At 40.7% G+C, this 22845-nt stretch overlaps 1 protein-coding gene across 1 annotated transcript in view; it reads left to right on the forward strand.

Moving 5' to 3' along the window:
• Frzb (frizzled related protein) overlaps positions 1-5385 on the forward strand; it is a 50270-nt gene extending 44885 nt beyond the window's left edge. Inside the window, exons 8-9 of the mRNA XM_019209393.2 lie at positions 360-423; positions 4324-5385. Of these exons, the coding sequence (XP_019064938.2) occupies positions 360-423; positions 4324-4440 (181 nt within the window). The 3' untranslated portion in view covers positions 4441-5385. The remainder of the gene's footprint in view (positions 1-359; positions 424-4323) is intronic.
• The last annotated feature ends 17460 nt before the right edge of the window (positions 5386-22845 follow it).

Below are 22845 nucleotides of genomic sequence, written 5' to 3' on the forward strand. Positions count from 1 at the left end.
GCACCCACTGCATTTCTCAGTAGAGCTCTGACTGTGGTGAGATCTTGCAGTAAGGTCTTTCTGCCTTCTTGCAGATTATAGGTAGGCTTTAACTGAATCTGTTAGCTCCATATGTTGAGTAGAAAAGTAGGCATGTGCAGCTCACAGGTATGCATTTTCTTTCCCAGCGAGAGAGATCATAGCTTCATTTGTTCATTAAAGGAGTCCTTGACTTCCGGATAACTAAAAGTTACTGCTTTCAAACTTAGTTCTTCTATTCTAGAATAAGTGTATTAAGTCTTTTTTGGCATAGACTGCTTGTATTTTTCAATAACGTGCTTTAATCTTTCAAAACTGATTGCTTGTTTAAAAAAATGCAGGTTACTCTTAGTGGAAGGCTCCATAGCAGAGAAATGGAAAGATCGACTTGGTAAAAAAGTTAAGGTAAGACTATACCTATATTTCTTTTTTTCTTTTTGGTACTGGGGATTGAACTCAGTCCCTTATGCTTGCAAGGCAGGCGGTGAAACCACTGAGCTAAATCCCCAGACCTATACCTATATTTCATTCAAAGTAATACAGTACAGAGAAAGCAAAAGCAGAATACAGCCAACTGTCACTTAAATAACTACCCTCATGTATATGAGAATATGTGTATTTTCATACTTGTTACTCTATGAACTGAGTTTATCATTGGTGCTTATTTTGTTTCAAGGAATGAGTTCACTCTGCATATCAGGATCCAACTGTATTTGCTGTAACTTCTCATAATGACTCCAGAAGTAGTTCTTCTGGTTTTAGTAGAGTGGTTTGTGCATTATAGGACCACAGCTTCTGAGAGCTTGATGCTCTGTCAGTTTGTGAGTTACTGCTTTCATCCTCATATTTCCTTGGAGCTCATGAGACGGCTGCTGTGCCGCCAACATCAGATTTGATATCAGGCAGAAGGAAGGGAAGGGAAAAGGGATTTCCAAGATCTCCATCTAGCAACCTTTTCTTAGGAGTTCTGGGCAAAACCTAGTTTTGCAACCATTTTTAGCTGCAAGGGAGGCTGAGAAATGACATGCATTTTGTCGGGGGGTTGTTTTTAAAGCTAGGTGTATCGTTTCCTTGAACAAATTACACTTCTGTGAGAAGGGGAAAATAAACATGGGTAGGGAAAGAACAGAGTTGTCCAGTGCACAGGCACCAATTCCTATAGACAAGGGGCAGCCTCAGTCATCTTTGTATAAGAGATATGACCAAATTAGGTCTGGAACAATCACCTAGCTAGCTAGCTTTTTTTTTTTTTTTTTTTTTTTTTTTTTTTTTTTTGGTATCGGGAATTGAACTTAGGACCTTGCACTTGCAAAGCAGGCATAGTGCTACTGAGCTAAATCCCCAGCCCTGTAGCTTTATTTATTTATTTTTTGGGGCGAGTACTGGGGATTGAACTCGGGTCCTCGTGCTTGCAAGGCAGGCCACGAACCGCTGAGCTAAATCCCCGGCCTGTAGCTTTATTTTTAATCCACTCACTCTTAGATCCTGGAGATACCTTAACCAAAATCAAGTAGTAAATTACTCCATTATCGAAGGTTTCATTCTTAACGCAATGAGTGAAGTTGTTTTAAGGCAAAGAATGTTGGGGGAAGCGCACGAAGGATAAAGAAACTCAAAAGATGTGTGTTTGGAGTGGGAGTGGGGGTGGGAACTGCACCAAGCATAATACATCCTCTTCCCTCTGCCAGTTTGAAGGCTTGGGAAACATTTACAGGATAAGTTAAACACCCTCGGGCAGTTGATCTTATACATCTGGCACTCGACACCGAAGACATTTGAAATTAAGTGACCTATAGAAATGTAGAGGGCGTTACTTGGGAGGGAGAGGCCATGGCTGGTAAGCTCCTCTCCGCCCCCAGTACACTGCATTGTAGTGCAGACTTGTGGGCATTCTCTGTTTCCACCTCTCTTCTGTTAGTTTTGTGTTTACTAAAGAAGTGGATCCTAATAAGATTACTGACACTTAGAAATGGGAAGAAAGGAGCTAAAGGTGTAGGGAAGGTGGGATGGGTAGGGGAAGGGTAATAAGGGAAAAGAAAATAATGTGAGATAATGAAAAGATGAAAATAAAGTGTTTGTAGATGGGGAGGGGAGGAGGGGGTGAAGGGAGGGCAGGGGTAAGGGGAAAAAATGAGAATCAAGACTTGTCATGTAGAGGTACAAGATCCCAACAATGAATGTAACTGTACTGTATCCCTAAAATGTACCAATAAACTCAATTAAAGCTGAAAAAAAATATGGAATCTTGCAAGCAAAGTACTTCTCTATAGGGTAAAGGGAAACTAGGATGACAGCTATGTGGGAGGTTTAAAAATTAACCTGTAATTAATTTAGATACAAATAAAAATTTTTAAAGGATTAAAAAAAAAAAAGAAGAAGTGGCTTTTCTTTAGTACGTTGGACTCTCTGAAGTCCTTTCAGCTTGGTTTTTACTTGCTAATGCAGAACAGGAATTTGTCCTAAATTCCCGTGCCCGTTGGAAGAGCTTACAACATCTCACCTGCAGAGCATGTAACAAGCTTCGCTGCTTGTGCTGTCAGTGGGACACATGGCTTGTTTGTCCCGTTCTTCAGTAAGTGGACACATTTCCCATTATTTTCTGTAGAGAATTCACAGCTACTGTGAAATCGTTTACATCCTCAGTCTGGATTTAAACGTAATAATGGGAGAGATAAACTAACAATTTGAACAATTTTTAATTTGTATGTACAGACGTAGGGCCAGAGTGTTTGGATAGAAAAGTTTTCTTTGGCCAGAGTCATTGAGAGCCTTATTTCAGTTTTCTAGTCAACTGGAGAATGTAAAAATGATTTTATGGAGGATGTTAGTCATTTATTTAATCAGAGTTGCTTTTCTCAGCTGTATTTGGCTCTAAGTAGATAGGTCAAGTACTTAAAGGAAACATTTTTATGGTTTTTCCATGAAAACGATAGTTTACTTGTCTCTATTATAGTAGATTGTTCAAACCATGATATTTGGATTACTTTGGGGAAAATCAGACTGTTTTAAAAATGGAAATAATAACATTGTGGAATAAAATGTGCTAAAATACAGACACTTTCAGTAATAGAAAAATAGCAATACCTAATTTATTGTATGTTATATATTTTATTCATTTTTCTTCGATCTTCAGAGTAATCATATGAGTAGATTATATTATTAATTCCATTGTAGACATGATGGAAACAAGTCTGTTAAATTCAAGAAATGTTGCAGCATTAAGTCATGGAGTTAGAATTTGAACTTGGGCCGTCTGGTATTAGCATCTTTCTACCTGCAGTAAGTTCCCTGGCCAGCAATGGGGCTGCTCCCTGGGACCTGTCCGCTGTGAAAATCCAGGGGCCCATCCAGGCCTACGGAGTAGGAATTTACATTTTTAACAAAATCTGCAAGTGATTTCCGAAATTGAAACTTGAGAACTATAGCTATCATTCTTACTCACTTAGCTTCACTCCCATCATATAACTTCCATGCAGTTTCATATATTACATGTAGATAATATTGTTGATATGAAAAATTAGTCAAAGTGACAAGCTGTTAAAAACATTGCAATGCTTGCTTTATAAAATTCAGAATGTGGACAGGATCTTGTTTGTTTTCTTTGCTGCACTTAGAGATATTACTTAGAAAAATATTTTAGGTACATCATTCTGCCATTTTTTTTTTTTTTTGTCCTTGCTGAAATCAAACAGGTTTTAAAAGGCTGCTTGTAAGGGGCAGGGATGTAGCTCAGTGGTGCTGTACCTGCTTGGCAAGTGCAAGGTCCTGACTTTGATCCTTGCTACCCTAGTACCGGAAAATATAAAAGGCTATCTTGCTGGGTGTCTTCAGAAAGAAGTGAAAAAAAAAAGTCCTTCATTCAAATATTCTGTGTAAATCCTCCATTTGTGTGTTACCTTTGGAAACACCCATATATTGGTAGATATTGGATCACCATTTACTGACAGAGAAATTGTAGGAGTTTTTTTTTGGGATACTGGGGATAGAGCTCAGGACCCTGTGCTTGCAAGGCAGGCAGTGGCACCACTGAAGTAAAACCCCGGCTCCTAGAAATTTTAGTTTTAAGGTTTGATATGAAAGAATCATTGACTGCATTAGCGATGGATGACTTTGTGCATTTTGAAATTAGAGCATTCTGTTTACGTAGTATCAGGTTCATTGTCACCCTAGGATATAGATTTTATAGCTTTGGAAATGCAGTAAAATGCTTTAGACTGACTCAGCAGACTTACCCAGCCCTTAGTTGTGGAAATGGTGACCGTGGTGATACGTGCGTATGGCTATTTTCTCTCTTGAATTTCACAGCGCTGGGATATGAAGCTCCGTCATCTTGGCCTGAGTAAAAGTGACTCTAGCGTCAGTGATCCGGCCCAGAATCAGAAGTCCAGCAGGCCCTCTCTTCCCCAGCAAGCACGCAACTAACCCTGAAATGCAGAGTGACATCAGTGGCCTTCTACTAAGACTTGCGTTGCTGGACTAGCAAAGGAAAATTGCACTATTGCACGACATATTCTATTGTTTACTACAAAAATCACGTGGTAACTGGTATTTCTTCTCTTTTTCTGTTTTTCTCCTCCCTCTACCCCCACCTGTTAAATCCCTAAATATATTATGTGTTTTCTCTTTCACTAATCATGGAAAAACTGTTATTCTGCAATAATAATAAATTAAACTTGTTGATACCAGGGCCTCCTTGCTGGAGTCCCCGATGTTCATTTCCGCTTCTGCTCTCAGACCGGGAATGCGGTATTGGATGTAAAGCGACATTTCTGGTGTATGCAGAAAGCCAGGTAGGCTGTAAAACATCCTCTGGAGCTCTGATTACAGCCTTATTTTCGAATGCTGGTTGGGTATTCTCCTCATGCTTAGACAGTTCTAAGTGCTTATAAAGGTAAAATGGCCGTTTGAAGCCAAATGCCGCACAGGCAAAGCAATCAAGCACCAGGAGGCATTTATGAGGCAACGACACACAAGATGAATTGTTTTCAAGGTTGGCAGGAAGCAAAATAAATAGTGCTGGTAGCCGAGGAGAGAACATTTTGCCTGATTGAGAAGCACAAGTGAAACCAGGAGCCTTTGGGGCATTAACAGTAGCGTTTTTCTTTTGGCAGTATATTCAGTTTGTTCATGAATATATTAATCGGCTTTAGGGAGTTGACTTATAACTAGACATCTGCTGTTGTCATCCCGATAGGGAAAATTTTAATAGCGAAAACTTAGGAAACGTCACAATATAAGATAACTTCTGCCCCTCACTCTGCTTAGTTCAGAATTAACCCCCACCAGAGACACCCAGTCTCCCCCAAAAGTTTTGTAAGTGAAAAGAACCATTGTTAGCTTTGTTGACCAAACAAGCTCCCTTCCCCTGGCTAGAATAGGTAACTGAATAAATTTTAAAGGTAACTTCCCTGACAGAGAACTGCATCCAGGTTGAAATTCAATAGCCTGGCCACCATGTTTTGGGTATCAGCAATGTGAGCTGTGAAAATGCAATGTTAACCAACTGAGTAAGATCAAGGCTGTAAAACCCTATAAAGAAGGAGTTGCAACGCAATGGGGAGTCGATCAGGGCACCGCCATTGGGTGTCTTCGATCCCCATCAGTGGAGTAAACTTTTTATTTTACTTCCATTCTGCTGCCTCTCTGTGTGCCGCTTGCCAGTTCCTTCCAGAACAATCCTAGTTCTGTTTAATTTGCTTCCTTCTAAATAAACCCATTGGTGAAAACCTCTTCCCCTCCCTCTTCTTTCATAATAAATTGTACTTCTGTATTGGCCAGGAAAAGCGTGTATATATGGGCTTAAGGGTTTTACTTTAAAAAGGTACAGGGGCCGGGGATTTAGCTCAGGGGTTCTGCTGCCTACCTCGCAAGTGCAAGGGCCTGAGTCTGATCCCTGGTACCAGAAACCAAACAAAACAAAACAGGTAGATATCTACAAAACGCCATCATTTACAAGATGGTGAAATGTATAAAAATATTTTTTTTGGTGTGTGTTTGTGTCTGTATTTGTGTACCTGTATGTATATGCACTTACACACTCGAGTTGGACTAAATTACAGGTTTACACACAGATCTCGTCATTATCATTTGGATTTGTGCTGTTTAATGCTCAAAATTTTCTAATGAAAGGAATTTTGCTTGTCAGGAGAAAGTTATTCTGACATTTGAACCAAATATACATGCTCATTACCCAAGCTACAGCAAGATGCCCAGGGACTGTGGGAAACAGTGGTATTTTTATTTCCTTCCTCCAGCGTTGTTCCTTGGGCTCTGTGCCAATCACGCGCAAGCCTCATTCCTGTAGTTTACATGTGTGCTATTAGTAGAACCACATTTCTAAGCGATGGTGTGCTGAAAATGAAACACTTGTGAAGAAATGGGCTCTATTTCCTTCCATAAAGACAGTCATACAAGGAGGAAATTCATTTCCGAACAAATCTTTCTAAGTTGGTAAAGAGTAATTCATCTAAATTCTGTCTGTTAGAAGCAATAGCACATTCGCACCTTATGATTGTCTCCAAACGCCAGCTGCCCCAGTAAGTCCCAGATTCGCTTGGAGGAGGACATGAGGTCTTTGGTCTACCACATGGTCGCTGTGTAAGAGGTTTGCTGTTTGCTCTTCCAACTGCATTCTCCAAAGCTAGTGCAGGGACAGCTTCTTCCAGGTGCTGCTGTTCTAGTTTAAAGCAAGGTGAGTTTGGGTGACATAGCCGGGGTCACACCTGGGGGACGTGCACCCAGAATCTCTCTGGCTGGTGTTTATGCCTTAGTTTAAGCTTCTGCCCTTTGGAGTCCTTTCACCTTTTCGTGTTAACTCTGGGGAGAAGGGTAAGAATTGACCACGGGAGACTTCAGAGCACCGATGTCTCAAACCCCCAAAACGTCCTCAACTCTTCCAGAGCATAGTAAGAACGTTTAGGTGACTGGGGTGGGGTGGTTTGGGAATGGGGGATGAAACCTGGGTCTCCAACTCTGAGCACTTTTGCCCTGCTGATGAGACTCTGATGTACAAAAACATGGTTATTTGCAGCCCTGAAATGTTCTTTCATGAGGGGCAGGGGAATCACAATTGGTTTCTATTTAGGGATTTGACCCAGTTTATGCTTAATACACATACAGTTGTGGTATAAACAAAAACAAGAGAGGGCCAGATTCTCACTTTCAGCAGTGTTTTTACCACCTTCCTTTTGAATGACCTGGACTGGTGATTTTGCTCATCTTAAGAAGTTTCTGTCAGTTATTTAAAAATTCTGATGGAGGGCTGGGATTTAGCTCAGTGGTTTCGCCACCTGACTTGCAAGCTCAAGGACCAGAGTTCGATCCCTGGTACCCAGAAAAAAAATTCTAAAGTTGAAGTGGTTTTTCAGTTTGATAGCTATAATATCTTCATAAATTATGTTCAGATCTCTTGGGGGATGGCATGATTTTATCGTGACGGTTATGTTTCTAATCAGGCTACAAAAGCCCCATCTACTCTGATTGCCACAGTGCAAATACATCTCGTTAGTGCTTCTCTATAGGCTTTTCTTGCTGGTACTAACTCCAAAAGCCACTAAACATTTAATATATGTGCATCCTTATCAGTAGCATTGAGATCTGTTAATTCCATTCAAAATTGAAACATAAAAATAAGAACCAAGGGCTGGGGATTTAGCTCAGCAGTTCCACCGCCTGCCCTGCAAGCGCAAGGACCTGAGTTCAATCCCCGGTACCAAAAAAGAACCAAGATACATCATATAAAGATACAGGATCCCAGGATAAACATAACTTGTTTTTGTTTTGTTTTTGGTACCAGGGATTGAACTCGGGTCCTTGTGCTTGCAAGGTAGGCTAACGAACCGCTGAGCTAAATCCCCAGCCCAAGGATGAACATAACTACTGTATACATAAAAAGTACCAATAGACCTAACGAAAAACAACCGAAACTTTTATCTTCAGGATTTTAATTTTGTTAGCTACATTTTTAAAAAGCCAGATGAATGCTGGGTGAACTAGTAAAACTTAGTAGCAAACTTGGATTCTCTTTTCCATAAATACTTGAGTATTTTACTGTGTCACATGCAGTGTAATCTGATTCAGGGCCATATGTGCCCTGAGCATTTGGGGGTGGGGTGGGACAGACCCATGTCATTCCACATCTGGTACCTATTAAGAAAGCAAACACAAAAGTCACAATCACTGTGAGTAAATAGCAGTACTTACTGCCTTCTCCAATGAATTATTTGCATTTCAACAAGTAAAATGACTTAAAATATCATTTCAAGGCTAATATTTAGCTCTATGAATTTTAATGTATTTAATAAGGCATTCAAGAAGATAGCTAAAATGAAATAAAGCAGAGATTTCCCACACAGTGTTACTGAAATCCATCCTGTAGAGTTGAAAAATATGGTTCCAGCTGTATAAGTATTAAGAAAAACATTATAGTCATAGCTTTGATGATGATCTCTAGTATAATTGTGTCTAACAGTGGCAAAGTGCTATACAAAAGTCACACGTGTTATATATTTTTTGAAAGTTTGTGAAGTAGATATTGTTATTCCTATTTTATTTTAAATTTTTTTATGGAACCAGGGATCCAACTCAGGACCTTGCACTTGTCATCTCTGGCCCTATTATTCCTGTTTTATAGATGAAAAAAACCTGAAGATTCAGAACTTCAGAGATATATAAGTATCAGAGCTGGGCCTTAGATCCCCTTAATCAATTCCCCAAGTTACACGTTTTCTATCTGTGTACTTGCTGATAAAAACATATATGCGGTGAGCTGGGGATGGAGCTCAGAGCACTTGCATAGCATGTGTGAGGCTCTGGGCTGGATTTGCTGCATCACAAATACATAAATAAAAAGGTAAACGTGTCCTAACATTGTTTTTAAGAAGGCGTAGGGCATGCCATATGGCAGTTACTACTATTTATTTGTTAAACTGAGGTCTATTGAGTGTCAGCCCATTTAATACAGTCCCGACTTAACCCCAAATTCTGTCACTTTACCACTTCATTTGTCCTTCTTACAAAACCAGAATTTCAATGGAGTAATGGAAGTATAGAATGGTCAAGGGATAAACAGCATTCCTTTTGACGGTAATCGTTTAAAGGTATGTGATTCTCAGTAGAAAAAAATAAGGTATTTTCTAATTTTTGTCTTCTCAGGAGAAAAGTATGAAATTAATAATGTTTAACAAGGCCTGGAGGACAGTTGAAATTAAAAGTTTATGGAAACTAGGGCCGGGGATTTAGCTCAGTGGTTCCACCACCTGCCTTGCAAGTGCAAGGTCCTGAGTTTGATCCCTGGTACCAAAAAAAAGTTCATGGGGACTACAAGTAAAACCAGAATGATTCCACCAGAAACCTGCATTTCTCATTTTTAGATCATTCTCTTTATCCCTCCTCCCACTCTAGTCCTCCATATCCTGTAATCTAGAAAAAACTATTCTACATTACCTGATTTCCCTAGTTTTTCTTTGTTTTTTTTGGTACTGGGGATTGAACTTGGGTCCTTATGCTTGCAAGGCAGGCCAACGAACCGCTGAGCTAAATCCCCAGCCCCTCCCTAGTTTTTCTTTTAGGAAATATTTTTATGACAAGTATTCAACATGTGCCATGAATAAAAATGTTTTTCCACAGGTAAAATGCAAACATCTTTATGTTTCCACTTTAAACTTCACTATGTTTTAGTGAGATGCTGGCCGTAGACAGAGAAGGTGTAGTGTGCTCAGGGGAGTTTGTCCAAAAGCAAAGGATTTATGGACTAATGAGGAGGTGGATCCAGAAATGAGAGCTGCCATAGAAAAGAGCTTCCCATGGCCCCCAGGGATGGGAGGAGTGTCGCCTCTCACGACGCGGTGGCATTGTACTGTGGCCCCTTCCAGACAGCCACCACCCACCCCTACACTCAGCATCATGGAAGGGATGGCTGTCAGGTCTGTAGGTCAGACTGAGGCCCTCAGCAAGCACGGGGCAGGGTAGAATAACTCGGAAGTAGTAAATAATCTGAAATGGAACAAAGTATTTGTTTACACCAAACGGTAAATAAAGCTTGTAAGTAAAGTTGATGGGGTTCACCATAATGTCTTTATTTCTACATTATTTTCGTAGTTCTGGAGAAGCATGACTTCCTACAGATAGTATACTTTCACTAGCACTGAAAAGCAGAATTTGAGATGAATAATGATAACTTGACTCTGGGAGAACCTGACCCAAAAACAGATCAATATGAACAAAATCCAAGTTCCAAAACTTTCCCTATGACCCACTGCTCAAGTGATAGGTCAAAACTTTAAAGAAAATCATGAAGCTCAGAAAACATCACACCTACAAAGACTGCATTGTCCTCTCTGTACACATTTATCTCTTTCCCTGCTGGACTTGCACCTACCTATCCTACTTCTTTTACTGCTTGGCCGATTAGATCAAACATCTGCCTACAGTAAGTGTATTCAGAATTACTAGAAGATCGAGCAAATAGGAGAAGTTGTCTGATGTTCTTTTAATACATTGATCTAAGTCCGTGAAGCTCACCTTGGTTGGCTTTAGGTCCCCCGCTCAGTGAATCTTGTCCCGAGTGGCTCTTGTCATGCAATGCCTGGAACAAAACTGCCCACACTTTTCCTTGGGGATAGCGCCTTGAGACCATCTACCACTCAGAATGACTTACTGCATCTAGAGAAGTACTTTGAAGTTAGGATACCTTGATTGAAATTCTCACTTTGCAACTGCCCAGTTGCTCAGCGTGCTGGAACTTTCGGGATCGGGAGAGAGGAGCTGGGTGGAGCCACTGAGCAGAGCCTGGAGCATGGTGGCAATTTTGAAACGACCAGAATTGCTCCGTGTGTCACTTCCAAATACATGCTGTGTGGCACACAGTTCCCGAGAAGGGCTCTAATGGGTGTTTCTCAAGTCTGGAAGAGAAGCTGTTCAGGCATCCTCCTCCCTGTCCTGTTCTCTCTTCTCCATCTTGAGGTGTCAGACTTGAAAAATTCTCTCAACTCGTCCTGAAGTTGAAGACTGAAACTCTTTTCTCTTTCCTCCAGCAAGGCAGGAGGGCTTAGAAAATAGCATGATCCGGAGAGTGGATGAATACTCACTTGATCTTTTAAAAGATAAGATTTTACACAAACCACATCAAACTCAATTACTGATATATTTATGTTTTATTCCAAATATTTATTTTGAAAGCCAAAGGCCACTTTTATTTTATTTTATTTTATTGGTCCCGAGGTTTAAACTTTGGACTTTGCGCTTGCAAGGCAAGTGGTGAAACCACTGAGCTAAATCCCCAGCCCCTAAAGAACCACTTTTAAATTCATGGGGATAGTAAATTTATAGGATGTTTAATGCTTCATGCTTGTTATTTCCATATAGGTGTCAATTTTCAGGTTAATTTATTTAATCCTTGAACTTTTACGTGGAATGGTTTTTTTATACAAAACTTGACCATTATCCACTGTAAGTAATAGATTATGTGTCAGAATCAAGCAAAGCCAGCAAAACAATTTTAATGTTGTTTGTAAAAATTTGGCTTCCCAAAAAGGTTATTATTCATAGTTTAGGTCAGCAAAGGGCAACTGCTTGGAAAGATGTGTTCTCAATGAGCCGGGTTTTTGTCAGAAGAGCTTCTTAGCGTTTTCCATTTCCTAGGGAGTTGTGAAGCACCAAACTTCTATCAAGACAAAAGTGTTTATGTTCCCAAAGTGCGGGCTCCACCTTCCAGGCTACACACTGAGAGCTCTCAAAACAGAGGTAGCTTTTACTGAAGCTGGGAAGTGAGGCACACTCATAAAGAGTGTGGACTGGCCTGTACTGGAAAAACAGATGAAAACCATAGAGCCAGCTGAGAAAGAAATCATCTAATCCAGTGGTTGGCAAACTTTTCCTTAAAAGGATCCACTCATGAATAGTTAAGGTTTTGAGGGCCATGTAGCTCTGCCATTGAGGCTCAAAAGTAAACAGTGATAATACATGTGTAAATGCAGAGGGCTGTGTTCCAATAAAACTTTATTTACAAAAACAGTCAGTGAGCTGCATTTGGGGGGGTGAACTGTGGTTTGCCTAGCCTTGTGGACTTAATGAAATGCTTACTTTTTAAATTACTTTATCATTCTTTGGACTTAATTAACTGATGGTTTTGGTGGCATAGAAACATTACTACTGAAAAAGGCGAGGCTAATGCTGAAATAGGACTTTGCCTGAAATCTTACCATTAAAGATTCAGTCTTTTGGATGAAAATATTTTTTTTCATATCCCAAATCTGCTCAATGAAGTTCTCCTGGAATAGATCAAGTTACTGTTTCTGTAGTCTTCAGCTTATTACCTTCAAGCTTCACGAGAGTCCATGGTGCCTAGAGTAGAGAAGATGGGACTGAAATGGAGAGAAACAGCCACAAAAGGGACCTAATAGTTCCCACTTACTCAAAAAAGTACTCGTAGGCCACCCAGTCATATATATTTCTCCTGCAAAGGTGTGTTCAGGAATAAGGTCCTGCAGGAAAGAGTGCTCATTCCTAGACAGTGTCCACTTGGTTCCTGCATGTTCATTCAACACACATCTATTTTGGTACAAGGCACAGTACTAGGAATTGAAGGTAAGAAGTGGAGTGTGAAAATCCATGTGTAACCCTCGATCGCAGAATTCACACAAGGCACAGAACAAAGGGTAACTCAAGTTCCTCAGACCGTGGTAGCCCTATTTCAGTCTTGCTCTTGCTTCTGTTCATTCCAGTTTGAGGCACAGGATTGTGGTCCTAGCACTCATTTTTACTTATCTTTCAAATCGGGTGCCGGAGGCAGTGGTAAATTATTAAGATAGATGGTGCCTGTCATTTTTACTTTTGAATGTATTTGTTTGTTTTTGCTGTGCTAGGGACAGAACTCAGGGTCTTGCTGGTAGTTGGTCATTTTTTAAAACATTTTTAAAAAAATCTTTTCTCTTTCCTTAAGATTTTCACTTAAGTAGCTAAAACTAAGAAAAATCTTGGGAAGTAGTGTTGCTAGAGCACTAAAGCCCTCTTGTGTGTGTAACCCATTCACCGTGAGCTTGATTTACAACTGCTTTCCTTGCTTTGATGAATCCCACGTGCCCTATAATTTAAACATCATAATGTGCTCTCACTGGAGTGCCTTTTTATTTGAATGTAAATTGATCCTGAAACTGCTCCCAATCAGAAGTTTTGTGTTTGATATACTGTAGCATAGGGTTCAGCAAGGGTCATGTTAAGGTTCAGACTGCAAGGATAGGACTGAAGTTCAATTGCTACCATAATTAACCTAGCTCAGGTTAATTGAACCATAAACTATACACTTCAGCCAACTGTTCAGCCTGTCACAAATAAATGAGTGACATAGATTTTTTTTGAGTGATATAGATCTTGAGCCACTTCAATGGCACAAAGTTGGTTCGTACAAGTGCAAAAGAACCCCAAGTTCATTTCTAAAGTTATGCAATTTGCTTTAAAAAAAAAAAAAAGGACTTTGAGGGATTTTCAATGGGAGGCGAAGTATTTTTGAAGCATTCTAGACCTGAAAACCTAGTAATTTTTACCTAGTCTTAGAACAAATACAAACTATGTAAGAAAGTGGTTTATCTAGGCAAAAGAATGGTGGAAGACATTTAATGGCTTCTATCTGTAGATAATTCTAAAGAATAGTAGTAATTCCTGCTATTGGCAACTTGCGCTGCAGGTTTTAGCCCAAGAAAATGGCAAATTACTTGATATGTTTAATTGTAATTTGAAAGTTAGTATTTTTAAAGTACTTATTCAACACTTTCGACCAAATCTGAAAATATTTCAAACGTCGTTTGAATATCGTCTCTGTAAGTCTTGGTTGTCACCTTCAAACTGAAAAGAGCGAGTCCGCTGCCTGGGTGCGGGGTCATCTTCCTTAGACGGCGGTGAGCAGACTGTGGGCTGCAGCCTGAGAGTGGGAAATGTGTGTCAGCGAAGAGACCCCGGCCACCCCAGAAACCCGAGCGAGGGAGGAGGCCCGCGTGGCCGGGTCCCGGCTCCACACAGGGCACCGGTGCCCTGGTCAGACCGCTGTCCCGGGAGCCAGGAGCGATGGTGCTGCGGAGATGGCGACTCCGGGTCTGGTCGTCAGGCCCAACCTCTTGGACATTTGCTTCTTCTTGTCTCAGGAATTAGATTTTTGGCTTTAGAAGTCCTTGAGGCTTGGAGCAGACAGGGTGCAATCACTTGTTTTCCTCTGCGGCAGGAATTGTGCCACGGTCTCAGGTGCTTCCTGACCATGAGAGAAAGGGGAGAAGAGGCTGCCTTTCCTGATGGCAGATTGCCGTTTTCTTAGTACTGCTACTCTCAGAGGACGCGGATGAGCATTCAGGATGAGCATTCATTCCCCGAGCGCTTCCGGGCCAGAGGCTGCGGTGGGCGGCGGAGGGCTTCACAGTCCCTGGCCTGCTGGAACAAACACCCCAGCGCAAAAGCGGACAGCACGCAGGTGACGACCTGTGAAAAGTGCCAAGGAGGGTAAATAGGCTGCGGTGACAGAGGGAGAAGATGCGGGGGGCAACTTGCTTACTAAGTGTAGTCGCAAAGTTAGAATCATTGTGACTTCATGAAGCTCAGCTGGAAGTTCCTTCACTGACGCCGTCCTGGCTCCACAGTCATGTTTGTTTGTTTTTTAAAACTAATTTGCAAATTTAAGACTAAAGCAATTATTACCCCATAAACATGTTTCTCTTAAATGACATAGGGCCGGGGATTTAGCTCGGTGGTTCTGCTGCCAGCTTCTCAAGCTCGAGGACCCGAGTTCGATCCCTGGTATCCAATAAATAAATAAATAAATCTTAAATGATATAGGCTTCAGGGCGTCACACTTGGTGTGTAGGGAAGACTTTTCGGTTGATTCCAGTAGGATTAAAGGCGTCTGCCGTGCTTGGTGTGGTGACCCAAGTCCAGGTGGGCTCAGAGGCCATTTGCTAATTCTGAAGACGGCACGTGCCGAGCCAGCCGGAGGAGCTGCAGATGGAGAGGGCGAGGAATGGGAGAGACCTAGGAAACACACTGGAGAATCATCAGCAATGATACACAGGGCCTTGGCAGCCATACAGGAAGCTGGTGGGCAGGGGAATTAGCTCAGTGGTTCTGCCGCCTGCCTTGCAAGCGCAAGGACCCACATTTGATCGCCGGTACCAAAAGAAGCAACAACAACAACAAAAACATAGCAGGAAGTTGGTTTCCACCAATGTGCTGTGTGAAACCATTAGCATGTTCTCAGTGGAGAATGACGTGGCCAGATTTGTGTTTTTCAAAGATTATCCAGACTGAACCGGGGGAAATGATACGGGGTCAGGCTGTGATTACAGAAAGGGGCTGTTGCAGTGTGCTAGGTGTGTGATGAGGCGGCCTGAATTAGGCTGCTGGCAGCAGGCATGGAAGGCAGTGGATGGATTTCACACACACATTAGGCTCTGATCACAGGACTAGCAAGTGGATTGGGTGTGGGCGGTTGGGAAGAGAAAACAAGTCGAAGATGTTTTTCCGATCTGAACCACTGGATTGGCGGTAGTGCTACCATCTATTCTGAGGAAGGCCCAGGAAAAGGGAAACATTTGGATAGGGATGATTAAAGAATTTGGATTTGGCTGGAATATATTTGAGGTAACTTATCAGTTATTCAGTAGGAAAATGCTGAGTACCTGGTCGGCTATGAGTCTATCTTTGGGAGAAAGCTAAAATTTCAGGAGTCAGTAACAGATATTTTGTAATTTTAACTTATTTCTAAAATGTATAATGTCTGCTTCTGTTTCTAATACTGTAGTTACTAATGTTCTCGGATCCCATCATTTAATTAAAGCAGGACAAAGCCTCTAAACTGAATTAGGTAGAAGGCTAAAGGAAGAGTTAGTTACTTTCAGTGGAACTACGGGATTTGTAGTAAAAGATCCCTGGGGTTGGGTAGAAGTACTGTCAGTGGACGGCCATAGTCACAGAAAGTTTTAGGGCTATCTAGCAGGGCATTTAGTAATACCACAACAGATCTGGCTTTGCACGTGTAAACACTTCAGTGGGACATTGCTTTGAAGGTGATATAAAAGCAGGGTTATGGATTTAGAGATGGCTCTGCATCATTAAATCCTGCGCCAGTGTGCAGGAGTGAATTAGGTATGTGAAATATGTATACAGCAACATCTTCATAAATCAGGCTTTAACTTTGTGATCTGAGTTCGTTTACATTTCTTAGTGGCCTGGGAGAAACAATTACACTACCAACAGTAAATTACTCTAATCAAGTAGATCAGGCTCTTGAAGCATCCAGGAAATGTAGCCAACATTGCGCCTGTGGGTTAAGACTGAGCTTTCAGTTAGGAGATGTTTTCTCAGAGCTAAAAACTTATTTTTGAAAATAAACAAGTAAGGGAAGTACTGGCTAATATGGCTTTCTCATTTTTTTCAAGTCTACCTAAAAGTTCTAAGTGCAGTAAAGCAGGATTTGGGGGAATAGGATCTGGATATATTTGTATTTGTGTGGAGTCTGTAGCATTACAGATAATTTCAAAGAGCTGGGAATAAAGGGGATGTCATTTGTTATGCTAGCATTAAAATAATTCATAGCTTTTCCTTAGGTAATACAGTAGTTCAAGTATAATAAAAACAGTATTATTTTAAAGCCATGTTTCCAGTAGGCTTTTAAAGAATACATACATCAGTATTGAAATAACTTTGGGATAAGGAGGAGATGGAGAGACCGCAAAGTCCTAGGTTCTCAGGAGAGGCATCTGTAACTGTGCAGTATGAACAATGCCCAAGTCCACGTAGGATTCATTGCCACAGGAAAACTTCCATAAGTGGATTTCGAATGAATTAGTTTGTGCTTTCAGAACAACTTTCTGATTCTTCTCTAGTTTTTCTTTCGGTACTAGGGATTGAATGCAGAGTCTTCACACTGAACTACGTCCTCCAGCCCTTTTCCTTTTTTTTATTTTTTGAGACAGGGTCTTGCCAAGTCACTAAGTTACCCAGGCTAGTCTTGAATTTGTGATCTTCCTGCCTTAGCCTCCCAGAGTGCTGGTATTACAGGTGTACACCTCCATGTCTGGCTGATGACAGTTGCTGATATGTGGATTTTTGGGTCTCATTTTTGTGGCATTTCTATCCTCCACCAACTCACATACAAGATTCCTGAAATATTTATTCTGAAGTCTAGATATGTATTTGGTGGTAGTATTTGACTAGAAGTCTAATCCAGTTAAAAAGGTGAGAATGAGGAATTACCAAAAAATGATAAAGGATGCAAGCAAACCTAAGAAACTCAGAAGCAAGAATAACACTTGGTATTAGAGTATTAAACTCTAAGGAAATACAAAGAAATGGTATTTTTAGAAAAGACTATGGGCTGGAGATTTAGCTCAGTGGTTCTGCTGCCTACCTCGCAAGCGCAAAGACCCAAGTTCGATCCCTGGTACCCCCCCAAAAAAAGTGAAGACTATAATAGGATTAAAATTGAGACTTTGTCAATAGCACTACAAGGAAAAGTGATGCAGTCTTGAATTCTGCCTGTTTGTAGAATACTGGGTGTATGCTGGGTGTGTAAACTAAACAGGGCAGGTAGGCAGACACACAAAGCTCATTCCTGCGAGGCTGTATCCTTTCTCCTCTCTGCCTCCCACTCAGACTTTCTGTAGCTGTCCTCCAGCTGTGTGGTCCAAAGTCAGATTCAAGTCATTAAAATGTAAACGTTAGTGCCTGGAAAGTCAACCAAGCCCAGTGTAGACTCTGAGAAGTGATTCTACCCCAGATTTTAGAGGGTCAAAGGCCAGACAGTCGCACATGGCTTTTATAGCCAATCTCTCAGCCCAGGTCCTGGATAGTGAGCCTCGCCTGCTGTGCTCTAACACGAACCTGGGGCCAGGGCACCAGAGCTCCAGAGGGCAGCTGCCCGAGCAGGGCACAGACCCACTTGGGAGCTGCACCCGAATTCGCCCATATAGCCAGCTCCCACCTCTACAACTTCTCGCACTGGCCGTTCCAGTGCCTCAGTTTACCCCGAGTAACTGCCTCATTGAGTCTGTCTCACCAGTTTCATGGGACCTACTGCGAACAACCGAACCATTTAGTATGCTCCGCCTACTCAAAATACCATTGCTGCTTGCATTGTCCATAAATAACCTTAGAGGATCCTGGTTCTGTTTGCATTTTTTTCAGCTGAAAAAAAAAAAATCACTTTTCACACAAAGAAAACTTCTAACGAATATGAAGTCTTTATCTCATTCTTGCCCAGTTGGCGTTTGTTAAAATTTCAAGAGAAAACCAATAACTTTTCATCAGCCACCAAAGGAAGAAAAGCAGCTTCTGTTTGAGACTTTTCACAAGACGAATGAATTTACATTTGGGGAAACCAGCTAGATTTCTCCCATCTGTCGTGTTCTTTAGTAAATGCATAAGATAAATGCATCACAGCTAATTTTGCTCCTCTGTTAATAAAATTAGTTGCATGTGCGGTTTGGTTACCCTGCCTCCTAGGCACACAGCTGCTTTGGCATGCTAATTGAACTGTCAACAATAAACACAGGAAAGGAGGCACTTTAAGCTACCATTTCAGGCCTCAAAACCTTGCTTAAAAGCTGCCTGCTGTTTCTCCCAACTATGCCTGAAAAGCAATTAAGAAAGGTCTTGTGTAGCTGCTTTCTGCTAAATCAAGGGTAAGCTGTGTGTCCAAACTAACAAAAGGCACAGAAAACGCTCGCAAATCTTCTCAGGACCAAACTGTGTGCAATGGTGCTTGTAAGAATGTGTGGCCCAATTAATGGAAAAACACTTAGCGAAAAGTTAAACGGCCCTCTTGCCTTTTGCCCTATAAACTGACGTCTAGCCTTGAGCATGAGAACTTTCATTGCAAGCTTATTTCACCAAGATGGGAAGCACAATGAGCCAGATAGGAACCAGTCTAATAACTTCTTCAGTGCCGGCCAACTATTAACGGTAAGAATGTACACCGAGTGAATACATAACCGCTTTGTTATTGCTAATCGTGGTGCTGAAAAGGTTGCTAAATTCCCACACGTGATAGCACAAAAGCCACTTTGCCAACACAGCAGCTCTGTCTGACACTGGAAGGCAAGGACTGCAGACATCTAGGCCGGGTTAAAAAATATATATATATTAAAATAAAATAAAACAAAGACTGCATTTATTGGCAGCTACATGCGGGATGGTCGCATAAACTTATTAGTTGTTAAAGTTGTATGAAGTTACTCTCTTTAATAACGTAATTTTGACATATACTTTACCATTTAAAACATTCTTAAGCCTTCAAAGTGCTAAACGACACCTCGGTTTTAGGAGTTGACATATTTCACAGGATAATGTATGCGGGAGAATTCTTGTACCCTAAAGCTGACCCCTGTAGTGTGGTGTGTGACTCACGTTGTCTGTGCAAACCCGGGAAGGACCATGGCACGTGACCCAGAGAAATGGCAGGGGCATTCCACTTTGTCAGTGTTTGCCTAAAGGTAAGTCTGAAAATACTAAAAGCGAAAGCTTGAAGTTTGCTAAAAATAGTTAAATTTAAAAGTCGCTCTCCACAAAAAGACATTTGAAGCCTACATTTTATTTAGAAAGTTGGAAGACTATCAATTGTGTAGTTAAAAATTCATATTTTATTTTTTAAAGGAAGTGAATTTTATTTTTGAATTAAAAATTTTGTTAGTATGATTGAGCTTACATTTTAAAATTGCAAACAATTTACACTCTGATGTGTAAAGACAAACTGTTGTTTCATCAAAATTTTATAATTAACCTCATTTTACAGAACGCTAGAGTTTATGTGAGGTAGATGTGTACCTGAAGTTATTAAAAGTGAAACTATTTCCATACAGCTGAGTGCAATTGGTCCTTAATTATATTTCTAAGATTAGGGAATGACATATTGTAGTTATTTGAGTTTTAAAGGTTATTTTTGTTATTTCAAGTGTCAACCCTAAGTGCCTTCTCTGTAGACAGCAGCTTTCTTTGTTCTGAAGATTGGACTCCACTTCTGTGTCTATTTTTAGTAAGTCATAGATATGTCTTAGGAACTGCTTCCTCTGGCCATTTTTTTTTACAGTACCCAGTTAAAAACTATTCATCTTTAGGGAAATTAAAGTCTAAATCATTCAATATGTTAATTCAAATTTTGAGGATTGTGTCAAGCGAATGGTTTTGGTATTTCTAATACCAAAATTATCGCAGCAGCATATTAACATTGCTGTAGAATGAATAAATATTAACAAAGCTGAATCTCAAACACACATGATTCAGAACACTTCTGTGTTTAATCTATTGATTAAAATAAAATGTGATTGCCAGTTAGAGGTTAGAAGCTTAGTAGAAGTTTTCTCTTTTGCTTGTCTTGTTTTTATTTCATTCTTGCTTATACAAATCTGATGGCAAAAATTACTGGTAGTTAAAACACGTTCTCCAGAGTTACAATAATTGATTAATGATTTGAAGCAGCTATAAAATTGTGTTTTGAAAATGAGTTTGAAAACATCACTGAGTAGAAAATTCCTACGTTGCATCTTCATTGATTGGGGTTCACTTTTCATTGTTGGAACAAAGCTTGAAGTACTCCTGGTTCCTCCTTGTGCCTAAGGCTGTGTAACTTCTCTGAATACTTCTGAAAATACTCAGACACAAAATGAAAGGTTAGCACAGGAGAGAAAATCAGTCAGCACAAGACAGTGTCCCTCAGTGTTTGCAGTCAATTAAAGCCCTGTTTAAGGTTAGGCTGGAATCCCTCCAGCTGTGGTGTTCCATGTAAAATAAAATACTGCCAGCTGTGGTCAATTATTTGATTTCCCTATGAAACTTGAGAAACATGTAATCACTGCTAATATGGTAAAAATTGATCAAGTGTGACATGCTGTGTAATTTACTGATTGCAATGGCTTTTAGGTCTGAGTTCAGAGAGGTATTGTTGATTGGTTTCTAGATTTCAAGGGCTAAAGTAAGAAAACCTGTACATTTCAAATTTAGCTTTATCACAGAAGATTGGTAAAAAGACCCTGTGATTTATCCACTTGATAGGAAAGGTTAAACTATGTTTTTGACAGCGTGCTCTTTTTTTGGTACTGGGAATTGAACTCAGGGCATTGAGCTTGCCGGGCAGGTGCTGCACCACTGAGCTACATCCCCAGTCCTTAAATGTTTTTGAAGAGTAAATAATAAAGAAATGCTTATGATACAGTATAAATGAAAAAAACAAGACCTAAAAGTGTATGTGTAATGAACCCAGTTGTGTTAAAAAATCTGAGGATAAAAAATGTTAAGACATCAAAATATTTTTTTCTCATTCCCATTTCTATTAAGCCAAATGTTTGAATAAAAAATTACATTTGGCAGTTTGCACAACATTTGGGAAAGATGCAGAGGGGAAAATGTATCAAAGCCATCAATGCAGCAAAAAGAGGGTTCTGGGAGCTAGGCATTCACTTTCACAACTTGTGCTGAGAAGTACTTTCCATGCTACATGTGCTTAAGTGATAAAGCATTCCTGAAGATCTAAATATGCTCCTTATCTTTGGAGAGAATAATAAAGACTAGGCCGTATCGTTTCTTCATGGTCAGGAGGTTGAAATCTGGAGCTAGTCATAAATCCCGCCTGAAGTCTTTAAGGTTTCAGCTTTCTTATCTTTAAAGGAGGAGCATTACCTGCCTAGCAGGCCAACTAGAAAACCAAGGGACACTGGTAAAAGTTCAATAGGTATCACCTATTTTTATGAGTTTTCATTGTCTGCACTTTCTATTTTTCAAGTTAGGAACTATGATCTGTGGGTCTCATGTTTCTAATGCAATATGTTATTGATATTTTAAGGATCTTTTGGCGGGCACCAAATATTTTAAGTTCTCTCTGACGCAAGTCCCAGGGTATTAACTTTTGCTGCCTCTGAGTTCAGTAGCTCTGGTTTTTCTCAAGCCAGTTAGTTTACTCATCTTTCAAGATTAACTCAAGCTTTGTTTCCTCTGTATTCTGCTATTTACACTTAATTTTCTACCAAAACTGACAGTGTCACCTCAGTGAATCAAGTATCTGCATAAGTTTGAAGCATGAGCAATCTAGTTTTAACTTGGGCTCCATATATCTGATTAAAGAAAATGGCCAAGGGCTAAAGCTGCTGTTCAAGTTTCTTGTTCTGAGGGATGATAAAATCATCCCTTCTCAGCAGAGACACTTAAAAAGCCTGTGACATTTTAATTTCCGTTTTCACTGTGCTACTTTTCCAAGCTGTAATTTTATCTGGGACAGGGCCGGATATTTAGCTCAGTTGTTCTGTCACCTGCTTCATAAGTGCAAGGACCCAAGTTCCATCCCCAGTACCCTCCCCAAAATTATCTGTGACAATGACGCAGAAGGCCACTCAATTTTTGAGGTTCCCGTATACGTCTGGCCCATTTGAAAAAAAACACAATATAATATATTGCTTAACAGGGACTCCTTTTAATAATTAGTTAACCAGCTCAAGCTTTAAATTTGCCTATCAGAACAATGTGTCCCCTCAAGTTTACTCCAATCTGAGGGTCAGCCTGGGTGGCTCTGGGCTCCTTGTGTGAGTAGGGATTGGGGAGCACCTGTACCTCCTCCCATGAAAATGGCAGTAGTGCCCTGTCCTCCAGTGCCAGAGGCACAGTGTTCCAGCAGATCCCTGGAAGCTGAGCAGCTGTACCCTTAGAGTTTGCAGGCCCTTTGGTTGTATGTCAGAAGGTGGGCTAGGGCCAAGTGTCCTACCCCTAGCGCTCTTGGTAGGTTTAGGACAGACCTCTGTGCTCATTCTGTCTGTTGGGGGCGGTCCCTGTGTGAGGGCTGAGATTCCATCTTGGTGCTCCTCACCA

The sequence above is a fragment of the Fukomys damarensis genome, unplaced genomic scaffold (genome assembly GCF_012274545.1).
Source record: "Fukomys damarensis isolate Sample0158 unplaced genomic scaffold, DMR_v1.0_HiC HiC_scaffold_26, whole genome shotgun sequence".
In the NCBI taxonomy this organism is placed as follows: domain Eukaryota; kingdom Metazoa; phylum Chordata; class Mammalia; order Rodentia; family Bathyergidae; genus Fukomys; species Fukomys damarensis.